The sequence below is a fragment of the Pezoporus occidentalis genome, unplaced genomic scaffold (genome assembly GCF_034315485.1).
Source record: "Pezoporus occidentalis ecotype Australia unplaced genomic scaffold, CSIRO_AGI_Poc_V1 ctg25, whole genome shotgun sequence".
In the NCBI taxonomy this organism is placed as follows: Eukaryota; Metazoa; Chordata; class Aves; order Psittaciformes; family Psittacidae; genus Pezoporus; species Pezoporus occidentalis.
The window spans coordinates 1,506,132-1,519,509 of record NW_026914394.1 but is presented as its reverse complement, the minus strand read 5'-3'; the positions used below and the strand labels follow the sequence as shown (position 1 = coordinate 1,519,509).

Below are 13,378 nucleotides of genomic sequence, written 5' to 3'. Positions count from 1 at the left end.
GCACAGCTACAGGTTGGGCAGAGAAGAGATTCAGAGCAGCCCTGCAGAGAAGGACTTGGGGGTGTTGGTTGATGAGAAAATGAACTTGAGCTCGCAGTGTGCGCTTGCAGCCAAGAAAGCCAACCGTATCCTGGGCTGCATCAAAAGGAGCGTGACCAGCAGGTCGAAGGAGGTGATCCTGCCCCTCTACTCTGCTCTTGTGAGACCTCACCTGGAGCATTGTGTGCAGTTCTGGTGTCCTCAACATAAAAAGGACATGGAACTGTTGGAACAAGTCCAGAGGAGGCCATGAGGATGATCAGGAGACTGGAGCACCTCCCGTATGAAGACAGGCTGAGGAAGTTGGGGCTGTTCAGCCTGGAGAAGAGAAGGCTGCGTGGAGACCTCATAGCAGCCTTCCAGTATCTGAAGGGGGCCTATAGGGATGCTGGGGAGGGACTCTTCATTAGGGACTGTAGTGACAGGACAAGGGGTAACAGGTTAAAACTTAAACAGGGGAAGTTTAGATTGGATATAAGAAGGAAGTTCTTTACTATAAGGGTGGTGAGGCACTGGAATGGGTTGCCCAGGGAGATTGTGAATGCTCCATCCCTGGCAGTGTTCAAGGCCAGGTTGGAAGAAGCTTTGGGCGGCATGGTTTAGTGTGAGGTGTCCCTGGCCATGGCAAGGGGGTTGGAACTAGATGATCTTAAGGTCCTTTCCAACCCTAACTATTCTATGATTCTATGGAAAGAGATGCTGTGTTGGCTGCAACTGGAGACCCATGGGCAGGGGCCTGGCCAGACACCCCCAGGGTTGCCTCTTGCCCCTCATGGGTTTCCTCTCAATCTCCAGGATCTAAAGGGGTTTTACGCTGTTTGTGATGAAGTGAGCAAATGTCAGCAACAAAAACAGAGGCAGCTGCTGTTACAGGAATAATTATTGGTTTATTAACACAAAAATTACAGAGTATTTTGCAGTTTGGTCAGAATTTCTGAGCCCAAACTCGCACCAGTGTTTTCAACAAAACAGTCAGATTGAGTGTGAAAAGAGACAGAGGTCTGCCATAGGCTGTCCCTGCTGCAGGAGAGGAGGCCTGACCCCTAGGCACTGAGGAAGGTGCTGACAATGGTGCAGGGCTGGGAACAGTTATGGATTCAGCCAGGACATGAGTGCAAAGGCGGGATTTGGTAAGGAGGAAGCTGGTGGGACCTTCCCTTACAGCAGGGCAAAGGGACAGCCATGCACGGCTGCACTGAGATTGGTGCTCACAGAGCCGATGGCAATGGGTCTGTGCAAGCCCATCCAGGCTAGATGGGCCCAGGCTGAAAAGGGTTTTCAGCTGGTAGAAGAGGCACAGAAATCAGAAATCTTCATCCCCAAATCCTGCCCTGCACCTTTTGCCCCAGAGAAACGTTGTCCCTCCCTCCACCAGAGGCAGGATGTTTTCCAGCATCAGCAGGTTTTCTTCAGATACAGGTGAATCCCGTTCTTGGAGCGAAGAATGATCTGAGGTATTTTGTAGGGAGGCTTGTCTGGATCAGGAGAGAGCTGAAAGCGGAGCAGGGTCAGGGCCAGTGCCACCTTCATCTCGTTCATGGCAAACTGCTGCCCGATGCAGTTCCTGGGGTAAAACAGAGCAGCTCAGATATTCCCAGATCCCAGATCTCTCACACCAGAATACAGCCCTTCCCCTCTGCAGCTCTGGGGGCTCCAGACAGTGTTTTGGGTAGCAAAAGCAAGGGCATGGGCTGAGCTCTTTGGGAGAATCAAAGGGCAGGGAGGTGGGATAGGGTCTCTGCATCAAGGAGAGGAGGAGAGCAGGTAAGCCCAGGATGTTGCAGGCTTCCTGTATGATGCCAGCAAGGTGCTCGGCAGCTTTGGGACCTGGCTCCCTGTCCCCATGAGGGGCCTGGCAATGTTGCCTTCCCATTTCGTCTGCTGGTATCAGAACCCTTCTATGGCACAAACGCTTGTTATATGCTTGTGAACTGTTCAACGCTGCGGGGCCAGGACTTCAGGAGGTGGGCTCTGAGAGCATTCTGTGAGTGCTTCCCCATAGCAGTTATAGCAGCAGCACAGACATCTCAGGCTGAGCAGTCTCTAGGGATGCATGCTTTCTCCCCCCCCCCTACTCCTTCAGCATTCAGTACACTTTACCTCATTCCAGCAGAAAAAGGCAGAAAGGCATGAGAGTGCCTGCCAGAGACATTCTCCGGGGAAAACCGCAACGGGTCAAACACCTGGAAATGAGGAATATGCAGCAAAAAAAAAGTGATTATTTAAGAAACAAAGCACTGACTGGAATCTTCAGACACGTGACGCCCCATCATTTCTGAACAGCCCCATTGGAAAGAGGATTCATTTTGAGATGGACTGAAGCTCACACATCAGACTTCTTTGCTTTCCACTGAGCCTGGTAATGGTGCTGCCAACATAAACCAGACATGGATATGGTGAAAACGGGGAGCCAGGTTTCAATCCTCCACCTTTAGGCTGAGCAAAAAAAACATCTTTTTGCTTGTTACTACAACAAGCTCTTTGGAGCACTTTGTTGTACTGTTTGGGCAGCACCCATCCCTAATGCTGCTGTCTGACCAGCCTGTGCTGCAGTTGGTCGAGACTAACACAAGACAGCCACTTCTCAGCATGATTCCTGTGGGCAAAGATGTTTGGGAGCAAGGGGGCTCTGCTCTCCTGCTAACAGGTGAAGGGGACACTGGAAGAGGCACAGCATAAAGAGGAAAAGTTATTAGGAAGGGAAAAGAAAACTCACCAAAGGGTCTTTCCAGAATGCAGGGTTTCTGTGCATGAGATAAATGCTTATTGCGGCGATGCTGCCTGTAAAGCAATTGAGGAGGAGAAAAGGGCTCAGTGACAAAGAAACTAAAGGGAAGGTTGCAGCATGCTCACACAATGGTCTGTCTAAATCATTGTGGTCTTATCTGCCAGCTGGAAACCTATGAGGGTTTTGTCACTGGCTTCAGAGAAAACTAAATGTTTTCCATTTATTTAGTTGTAAGTAGCCAAGTAGTGGAAATGAGGAAGGCACTGGGACTGTAGGCACATCATCCCTCCACCAAAACTGCCCACTTGTATACCAGATCAGAGCAGGTAAAGAGCAGCACAAGACAACTCCCACACCACAAACTGGGATGGAATCAGTCTCTGTCCCTCCCTCACCAAAATGAGTAAGCTATGACCTTGTGCTTGGTCAGAAAGAGAAGGGGCTTTTGGCATAGGCACAGCTGCCTTATAGTGATAATGGCAGGAAAGATGCCACAGGGATGTTGCTGTACAGCCCAGTCTGTCAATGAGATGCCAACATCTGCACAGCCCTATGTGAACATCTGTGCAGTGAGGAGCAGGTCACAGAGACAGGGCTGTCACCTTTGCTCTGCAGCAGGCGGCAAGGACACGGCTGATGTCCAAGAGCACAGTTCTGTGAAGCAGGAATGGGATTTACAGACCTTCTGGCAAGCTGCGACCATCGGGGAAGGTGATGGGTTTGCTGAGCTGCCGGGACACACCAGGCACTGGTGGATAAAGGCGAAGGCTCTCCTTGATGCACATGGTGCTGTAAGTCATCTTGCCCAGGTCCTCCCTGCCAAGACAGAGGTAGGCTGAGCCCCACGCACCCCCTGCTGCCCTGCATCAGGAGGCCCCTTGTCCCGCGGCCGTCAGCCCCACAGTGAGACCCCCTTGGGGGGAGTACAGAGGGATCCACAACATCCAGCCACAAGCTGCTGCAAGCCAGGGACTCCACACCACCTCTGAACAACCTTAACAACCTCCGAACAAGGACAAGTGAAAAGCTATAGCAAAAGGTGAAAAGTTGCTACTACAATGTCCTGTGGTGAGAAAATAGGAGAGAGCAAAGAGCAACGCTAATGGTCCAGGTCTTGGCACAGATTCTAGCATGTCCCTCGTGGTCTAGGGTGGTCTTTCTCATGTCTGCCCTCGTATACAAACCCTGAAGGGCAGGGAGACAGATTTAGCTGAAGGATGCACTGTCTGCTCTGTCCCATGAAGTCCCTGTACCTGCAGTAACCTTCAGCACCGCAGCTTTCGAGCCTCGAATACACTGCTCACTTAGAAATGGCAGCGATGGGGGAAAAGTCACCAGCTGAGGTGCAACCTTACCACTGAAGCGTCTCCCGCTCTCCCAGGATCCCCTGGATCTCCTCCCGGCACCGTGCCTGGTGCTCGGGGTGTGACGCCAGGCAGTACAAGAGCCAGGAGATGCCACTGGCTGTGGTATCATGGCCCTCAAACATGAATGTGTCCACCTCAGCACGCAGGTCCTCATCAGACAGCCCAGCTCCGTTCTCATCCTAACAGATCAGAGACACTGATATACAGCCACTCAGATATAAAAGTAGTAGATACAATAAATAATACATAACATGATAATAGAGAACAGATAATATAGATAATATAATGACATATCTATTATAGTGGCCCATATATTTATATATAAAAATTAGTATCCCTATTATATATAAAAATTAATATTCCTTCAGCTATTGTGAAGGAAGTGGTGAAGACCCTGAGATACATCTAAACAAAATCAGTCTCTGTTTAGACTGAATTCAGAGCCCCCTTTCCTTCACTTAAAAGGCTCTTTATCCCTCCCCATATTAAACCACCATGACTATGAAATCCCTCTGTGTGTTGTATTCCCCCACAAAGGCTACTAAGCATTTCGTGATGGAAAACTGGATCACCTTGGCCCTTCTTCAACTGGACAGGACTGGGATAGTTTGTTTTAACGGCTTGTGCAGTCCTGAGGGTCTCTGGTGGTTTGCAGCACCCCTGCAAAGACTGAGCAGCTTCTGCACCCTGCTGCACACCCACTCCTCACCACTCACTTTGGCACACAGCAGAATGTCCAAGAAGTCCAAATGTCTCTTCTTCTGGATCTTTTCAAATTCCTGTTCATCTTTAAGGGACTCCTTTCGCTCACGGATCACCTTGTCTGGGGAAAAAAGAGTTAAAGGTTCAGCAGGGACAGGAGATGGGCACCTGAGATGGTAGTGCAGGCAGTGACCATCCCTTGTCTCACTGATCTCTGGTCATTTAACAGGAGCATTCCCAGGCAGGAATTCCTCCATTAGTCCAGTTTAATAACCCAGAAGCTGTAAGACCCCTGGCTTTATGCCTGTATCAGGACCACTGCTGCAAGCTGATGCTCTGCTTGGATCCCAGCTCTGAGCAGAATCACTGCATGGGCAAGGAGGTCACTCGACTGCCCCTGGTCAGCCATCACTCAGTTCTAAAGCTTTAGGAGAGGATGAAGGTAGGGAATACCTGTGTGGTCATGAGCAAGCTGGCAGTACTTTCTGAACCGAAATCCATGGGGGCTCAGCCAGTAAATGATATCATTGTGGTAGGGGAAGATGCGGAGGCGCTGGTGTACCATTTGGCACATGTCGTAGACAGCCTGGATGTAGGTGTTTTTCCTGGAGGGAAAGAAATGGTGGAAGTTTGTACGTTTGGAAGCATCATGACAAGTGATTTGCCCATTGTCCTCCTGAGCTCCAAAAGTGTCTGTCAGGGTTTGAGGCAGCCAGCACCTACCTGTTGGTCTGGCAGTTGCTGTGACAACTGAAGGCACATTTCATGATGCTGTCGAGGGTCATCAAGCTGACGTGCTCAAAGAGCTCCACCGGTTTTCCATCTGTGATCAGTTGTTCCCATTTATCCTAGGGCACAAAGGAGACAGAAATGAGAACGCAAGGGACAGTCCTGCATGATCTGCAGTTACTTGCTGGTTACATGAGTGCTCAGCTAGGGATACATCCCAGAGAAGAGGAAAATAGAAGAGGATCTCTTAGTTGCCATCAAAATCCTGGAGAAGGGAAGCCAAGAGCGGGATGGTTAATACAGCAGTTGCCTCAGGCAGCTGCTATTCTGGAATCCTGGTAGTGGTGAGCCCTGGTGCACCCTACCCTGGGGCAAGAGCACCCTGGAGAAGCCCAGGACAGGCACATTGCTGGGTGATGAAGCATGTTACCAATGTCTTTCTTAGGGTAGAGTGTGTTTCCTGCACAAGGGCAGCATCTGTCGGTACTGGGCTTCACCAAGTCTGTCTTCAAGTACGTGTGACTTTGGTGCCTAAGAGACAAACTTCTGACCAAGGTTTTTCCTCCATCCCACGATCTCTCTGCCACTGTCTTTTTCCAGCATATAACATAGGAGCTCTTGCTCAGCTCTTCCCATAGGGGATCCCTAAAGAAACTGTAATAGTGTCTCTCTTGCCTGGCAGACATGAAATGATGTTGAATCCTCTGTCCCTTCGTTGATGTAAGGAACCAGTGGACTTAAAAGCTGAGAAAGGGCAGAGATGGAGGAGCACAGTCACATCCTTGTTCTCTCCGGACAGACTTAAGTCCACAGCACATACCACGATTGCCACCTGGTGGCTTGAGTTCCAACAGTAGACCCTTTACATGGTCTGCAAGGAATTATAAACTGCTAGGCACTTGTATGCATTGCAAAAGCTGTCCTGGCTCTCCAGAGCCCTGCTCCCTGGACCAGTGGTAGGGAGAACAGCCAGGATCCATGTGGAGCTGCCAGGGAGGCTGGATGGAGGGAGGCAAAGTAGAAGGAATAGATCCAGCACCCAGACTCCTGCTGGTCCACATGCACTAAGCCTGGTGCCCCTCACCTGTAATTCACACTGGTTTCCATTGTACCCAGCACTGACGGATGAAAGAATAGTGTGGTTTCATTGTGTATTAGGCAAGGCAAGGATTGCCATTCAGTCATGGCTATTTTAACAGCAAATAATAGTCTTCAACCTTAGGTCACAGCATAGCTCTGCTCCAAACTTTGTATTATTTTGGGGGATTTGTTATGAACCTTTATTTATTTCAGTTCTTCCTTTAAAAAAAATACCTTAAAAGAAGTTGCAGTTGGGATTGAGATTATGCACAGTTTGGGGATGGCAGTAACATCCTCAAATCATACCCACGGAGCCCAAAGCAATACCACAGACACAGTCCCTGTGGGGAAGCTCAATCTGCTCATTCTTTCCAACTCAGGGGCAGGGATTTGTGGTCACTCAGAGAGATCAACCACCAGGACACAGCCTGTCCCTACAGTTACCAGGTTGTGAGTAATGGTACAGCAAGAAAACTGCTCCAGTGTTTACCTACTAACCCATCAGGATCAAGGAAAAGAAAACAGGGCAGAGAGAGGAGCACCATATGAGTCCTACCAGCATCACATTAGTAGACTCTGCCATCAGGGCCACGTATGGTTTCAAGATGTCGTAATGAAAGCCCGGAGTCAGGAGTCTTCGATGTTGGTGCCATTTTGGCCCATGTAAGATCAGCAACCCGTTCCCTGGGGAAGCACAGGCAAGGCATGTTTTGCTGGGCACAGACAGGCTGCTTTCACCTGCCTATGAGTACAGCCTCTGCCTGCACAGAGCATGATTAGATCTAGGCTGCTACAAGAGAGTATTTCCAAGTGTTGCCATCAGTTCCGGGGTTCCCAGACATGACACAGAGCTGCCTCCAAAAGGAAACACTAACACTGCTGGAGTTGAGAAGCTCAGATCAGCAAATGCATTTTCCACCAGTTCTCCACTGAACCTGAGCTTCTCCCATCACCACCCTCTGCTATCTGTGGACATGTAAGTGGTTCTCTTTTGTAAGTATGACTTAATGCCTGAGCTTTCTTTCCTCAAATCACAACCCTCCCCAACATTATGTAGCACCTTTTTCAACAAACAATAATTTTAGGAAGCTTTTAGCTGAAACTGCATCAAGGAATAAGCACAATGCTGTTTATTTATAGCATGCTCTTCATTATCTTCAAACCACCCCTGGTAGACAAAGCCCTGGGAATACTTACCAATCCATGGGACAAGGTATTTATAGCTGATGTTATCCTTGGGATCTGCAAAAAAGAATCATCAAGAAAGACAAAATAAAGTTGTAAATGTTGCAGTAGCATCAACCCATTTGGTTGCACCTGAAAGGTCCCTGTGGGCTCTCACTTTTGGTTGGGTAGGAAGCAGAATGGGTGGCATCCCTGCAGAATTCATCAGCATTTCACAACAAAACAACACTGTCTGGCCCATCTGTGAGAAACACAGATTAAAAGCAGATGCCCAGACTGGAAAAAAAAAACATTAATATTGGTAGTCCAAAGTCTGTGCTGTGGGATAAATGATTAATCCTCCCAGACAGCACCATTCAGCACCTATCTTGATGCACTAAAGATACTTCTCTGCAACAGGAACCGGGGCTGTAAGCTGAGGAAACAGCTCTCAACTCTCTTCTCTTTGCTGGGTTCAAGCACCAAGAAAAGAACATTTCAAGGAGCACTTGAGGAAGTTTGATTTGCCATTGATTTGGAGGGGTCCTGGTCCACCCTGCAGCCCTGTGCCTGAAGCTCCAGGGCATGGCATGAAGGAGGGGTATCCCTCCCTGCCTTTAGATGATTTCTGCAAGACAGCCTCTCTGTGACACCCTGCCTTGCTGCGAATGTTTAGGCTGTCATGGGAAATCAGTCAAAGGCATCATCTCCTCACCTCCTCTGGACAGCAAAGCCTTGGCATAGTCAGGATCAGTGATAACCAGGAATGCCGAGAAACTCCCGAACCAGACAGGGTGAGCATATAGGTACTTCTGTGCCCAGGTCTCCACCTTGTCCAGCACCTCTTCCTCCTTGAGAAACTAGTTGTGGAGAAGTAAAAAGAGAAAAATACATAGAGTCAGAGAAAAAAATAAACAATCTCCCAGTACACTGCCTTAAAAACCTCAAGGTCTTTCTGCACCACAAAACCAGGTAATGGCGAACAAGGGGTTGTCCCTCTGGGTTTGCAGAGGATGAGAAGTAGAGATGCATGTTACTTTTAAACCTCATATAAAATAATTCTTCCTTATCACTTGACCCTACCCATGGAGAGCATGCTTAGGGACAGTGGTGGTACCTATCAGTGCATATATTTTATCTGCTCTTTTTGACATGGCCACCCCAAAGAAGCCTCAGGTTTGCCCCAGACAGCATCTGCGGTTTGTGGCATGTGGATATGCTCTCTCTTGCACATGGCTGAGCAATTAGCACCCTGCAGCCATGAGAAAATACAGCAGCACTTTCACAGCAGCCAACAGCATCGCTGCTGTTGTTTGCCCCAGTGCAATGATGCCTCCTGACCAGGAAACCTGGGCCACAGCTTCCTCCAGCCATTTAGGTGGAGAAGGCCAGTGTCCAGGTAAAAATCAACAAAGTAAGTCCAAAGTTGCCAATGGAGGGTACGGAGGATAATGTTAGCTTAAGATTTCATTGATTTCCATGAATAGAATTTAATAGAGAATGAAGAGCTGGTGCTCTCAGAAAGGTTCATCTCCAGTCCCTGGATGGTGCAATCTGAAGAGTAACGTGGGCACCAGTGTTCATACCAGCAGCACTCACTTGTTGACTCTTCAAAAGTGATCACCATTTTATTGCTTTTATAGCCAGTGGTGTTATATATCAAACAGGAAACAGTCAAAGAACAAGTGAAAAGATCAGTGGAAACATACAAAGTCAGAGGCAGAGAAAAGAGACAAAACTATGTAAGAATTCTCTTTTAACAGAAACTATTCTGTCACAATACGCAGGGGGAAGGATTTTGGAGAGCTAGGGCTGACATAACTGCTGCTGCTTTGATATGAAGCTTGAGGCTTTATTACGTCTGCATACTGGTGCAGAAACCAGCCACAGTCACTGTATTGACTGAGTTAAGTGAATATTTGCTCAATTGCTTTGGTGCTGAGTTATATCAGCTCAGCTTTTAGTTTGGTTAGTGTTTCTCAACCCTGGAGATGGTTTGTATTCAAATAATCACCTATGCTAGGCTTGTATCGGAGAGGATGCTCAGGAGCCACAAGGCTTCTGCATGGGCTGTGTGGGGGCACATCCAGGCTCCATGCTCAAGGCTGAGCCCCCTTCCCTGTGAGCCAGGGGGTCATATCCTCCAGCATGTCCTGTGTTTCTCCCACATTCAGCAGAACGACAAATTACATCCAGCTATCACTTATGATAGAAAGTTGTCGTTCAAATTCTCTTGCCCAAGTTCAAGATTTTGGACTTATTAAAGAGAACTACCAATTGTTCTGGTTGCAGGGATCAGGTATTGGGCTAAAAGGTGGCAGCCTTCCTTAGCACCCACACCTTCAGCAGTGCCAGCAGAAATGGGGCTTGGCACAGTGCCTTTAACTCAGTAATACTTGAATGTGTGAAAGTCCCTTTGATAAGGCTGCTTGTGCTTCCTCCTGTCAAGAAATCACAGAAGGCATAAATGGAAGTAATTAGGAGATGACAAGCAAGCCTTGCTGACAGAAGTCCTAATGCTGGAAGCCTCTGCATGCAACCTTGGCTTTGGAGTGCTGGCTTTGGTTTGTGCTATCAAGAACCATCCCTGCACTGGAAGAGGGTCATATGGGTTTGTCCAAGAGCAGAGGTTACCCCCAAGGTGAATAATCTCTACCTGCTCTGCCAAGCACGCCCAGTACAGAGGGTGTAAAGTCCTACGGGCTGTAGAGGAAGAGGAGAGGAAAGCTCCTGCTTCTTAACCACAGCTCCAGTTACCAGGCTGTGCATGAAAGACCATCACTTCTACTTCTTCCTCCCTTGGGGTCTTGAGAAGAAAAGTATAACCACCACTTGTGTCTAAGGAAGAAAGGTAATAGCCCCGTCTCACACTGAAATGCAGCTTTTGAAATGGATCCAACACTAAAAGCATCTGGGAAGAGGCACTTAAGGATGCTTTTAATGGCTACACACTGATAGCAAATGAAACAGAAAACACACGAGCAGAAACCTGAGCATGAAGCTATGCTGTGCTCAGTCAGAACCAGGCTGGCTCCCCTCCTCCTGCTGCATGCACAGGGCAGATGCAGTAAAAGGACTGTTGAGGGACTGACAGTCCCCCTGCACTCTGCTCTCCTCTGCTTCCCACCAGCTGTTGCCAGGGGTTGTCTGTTTGGCTAACTCACTGCTGGCACTCTGGGTTTTAACTAAGTCATGCTGCTGCAGTGAGACACAACCTACACAACCCCTCCTGATATTTTAATGTCATTTCTATCAAGTGATTTGGATATGCAGAGACTAATACCTAAGAATGCTTTAAAACAGTGATGTATTCCTGGGAGACCCATTCAAAGCATGACAAATAATATCTGAGATATTAAATAGACCTGAATGAAACTGGCAATGAGTCACTTTACATCAAGAGAATAGGAAATGTCAGTGCTCTCAATACAGCTCTCAGGTCTTCCCTCTGAGGTGTGTGTAAACCTTGCATTCAGCATGTACCCAGCGCACTGCCAGTTTCCTCACTGGCTCAATGAACTGTTTGCCTCTGAGGAATTCAGCAGCATTTAATCAGCAATTGATTAAATTTGCAGAACAGGAGTTCTTAAAAAAATACCCTCTGAGGTAAAAGTGAAGCCGTGAACAACTCAGCCATGACGGGAGCGAGGGATTGGCACAAATGGTTAAATCCCATTCCAGGGTAAACAGTCACAACTGACATAGAGTAGAACATAGTTTATATAATTGCAGTTTTAAAGTCTAACTGGCAGCTCAACAAAGCCCTGAACTGGCCCATCTTCGTGCTAACTTTGCCAAAAGACTGCCTGTCCCGTCCAGCGCAGCAAAACTGGGGCGAGCCCTAAGAGGTCTCCTCCAGGTTTCCCAGCTACTTCTCAGGGTGCCAGTGATTTAATGTGCCACAGATTTGGCCCGGGCAGGGCAGTATCAGAGCCCAGGGTGATTTTAAGTAGCCTTTAGCATGTATGAAAAAGCCTGTTGCATCAGGCAGCTCAGTTACTCCTTGTGAAGTAGCTGATGAGTTGTGGAAATCAGTTTGCCAAAGCAGACACGGTGATTTGTGTGGGCAACCACATACCTCGGGGAATAGTCACCCACACCACAAATGCCCAGAACAAGGCTTGCTTATGTACATGGGCTTAGTTAGTTGGGGCTTTAATGCAACCTTACAAAGATCTGTGGATCCTGTACCAGATGCTATACTCGGGATGTGTTTTATGGCATAAACATGACGGAAAATGATCAATGCTCTGTCATGGGCACCTGGCTCACCTGGTCATAAGACGATGTAAGCTGGCAAGAGAGAAAAGGTGCTTCTGGACACTGGGACCAGTGTCCCATTGTAGCAGCCATGTCGTGGCCGTCACAGGAGAAAAGAGGTGACGGCGGAGCCAGGACAGAGCAACTTTGGCATTGATGCCGGGTTTACACCCTGGGATGACCTTGCGCACTCCACATTACATGATCTTTCTTTACTTGCAAGCCAGCTACCACCTCTTTCCACCGTGCATTTTGCAGCAGCCTGCATGTGCCGTTCTCCAGGCATTACAAGCAGAGAGAACGGTGTGTATGGTTGAGAGGGAGGATGCCCGTCTTTCCCTTACCCGGAGGCTAGGAGAAGCAATTCTCCTGGACCTCAGGGACAAGTCCCCGCAGCATCATCCCCACCGGCATTACCCCTCCCGGCAGCGCAGACCCGGCTCCCTCCCTACCTCCTGGACGTGACCCAGGAGCCAGTGTGTCGGGTGTCCGGGGAAGTCGGCCAGCGCTCTGAGCAGCTCCCGCCGCCGGCGGTATAGCTGGATGGCTTTCAGCAGCACGCAGGTCAGGCAGAACACAGCGGCGAGGTGCACCACCCGAGAGACATCCACCCCCAGCCACAGCAGCTTCATCCTCTCGGCCACGGCAGCGGCGGGATCAGGCGGACACCGGTATCAGCCCCCGCCCTGGGCGCGGCGGCCGTATTTATCCAATGCAGGGCGAAGAGGCAGGTTCAGAGCCCGAGCGGCTGCCAAATCACGGCAGCGCTTGTTGGGAGGAAGGGCAGCATCCCGCTTCGCCCGCAGAACGGGCTCAGAGCTCCCGCCCGCCGCCGGGGACCGCAAGGATGCGGGTTGGGGAGGCAGGGGAAGAGCTGGAGACCCGCAGCGCCGACCGAGGAAGACAGCAAAGAGCGAGCGAGACCGGGGCTCTCAAGGAGGCAAAACTGAAGAACATGGCTGAGTGAGGGTGTGGAAGGACCATCCCGAGGGGCGTGGGAAGCATCACTTGGGAATATTGCTGTTTCACATGCGGTTCTTTAGGCTTTTAGCGCAGACAAGCTTTCAGGCTTTTAGCGCAGACAAGCCTTCAGGCTTTCAGGAGAACGCAGGCATACCGTGAGCTTCCTCTCCCCCAGGGTTTTCATCACATACTCCTCCCTCCCAAGGTTTCCCGCTCATTTCCACCCATTCCCATCCCGGCTGACATCTCTCCCCACCGAGCGAGCTAAAGTTTTAAGTCGCATCTTAAGAACAGTCGGGGCAGCATGTTTGCCACAGCGGCCGCGGTGGATGCTGCACCGGGCTGG

General features: G+C 49.4%; 1 protein-coding gene across 1 annotated transcript; it reads right to left on the bottom strand.

The window, feature by feature from the left end:
* Positions 1 to 906: 906 nt before the first annotated feature.
* LOC134165853 (cytochrome P450 4B1) lies at positions 907 to 12,774 on the bottom strand. The gene is made up of 12 exons (XM_062623025.1): positions 12,522 to 12,774; positions 8,525 to 8,669; positions 7,843 to 7,887; positions 7,202 to 7,329; positions 5,560 to 5,684; positions 5,290 to 5,441; positions 4,851 to 4,957; positions 4,123 to 4,313; positions 3,450 to 3,583; positions 2,756 to 2,820; positions 2,140 to 2,222; positions 907 to 1,603 (listed from the first exon to the last, which is right to left on the bottom strand). Exons 1-12 carry the CDS (start codon positions 12,699 to 12,701, stop codon positions 1,435 to 1,437), a joined length of 1,524 nt encoding a protein of 507 aa, XP_062479009.1. The 5' UTR covers positions 12,702 to 12,774; the 3' UTR covers positions 907 to 1,434.
* Positions 12,775 to 13,378: the final 604 nt, after the last annotated feature.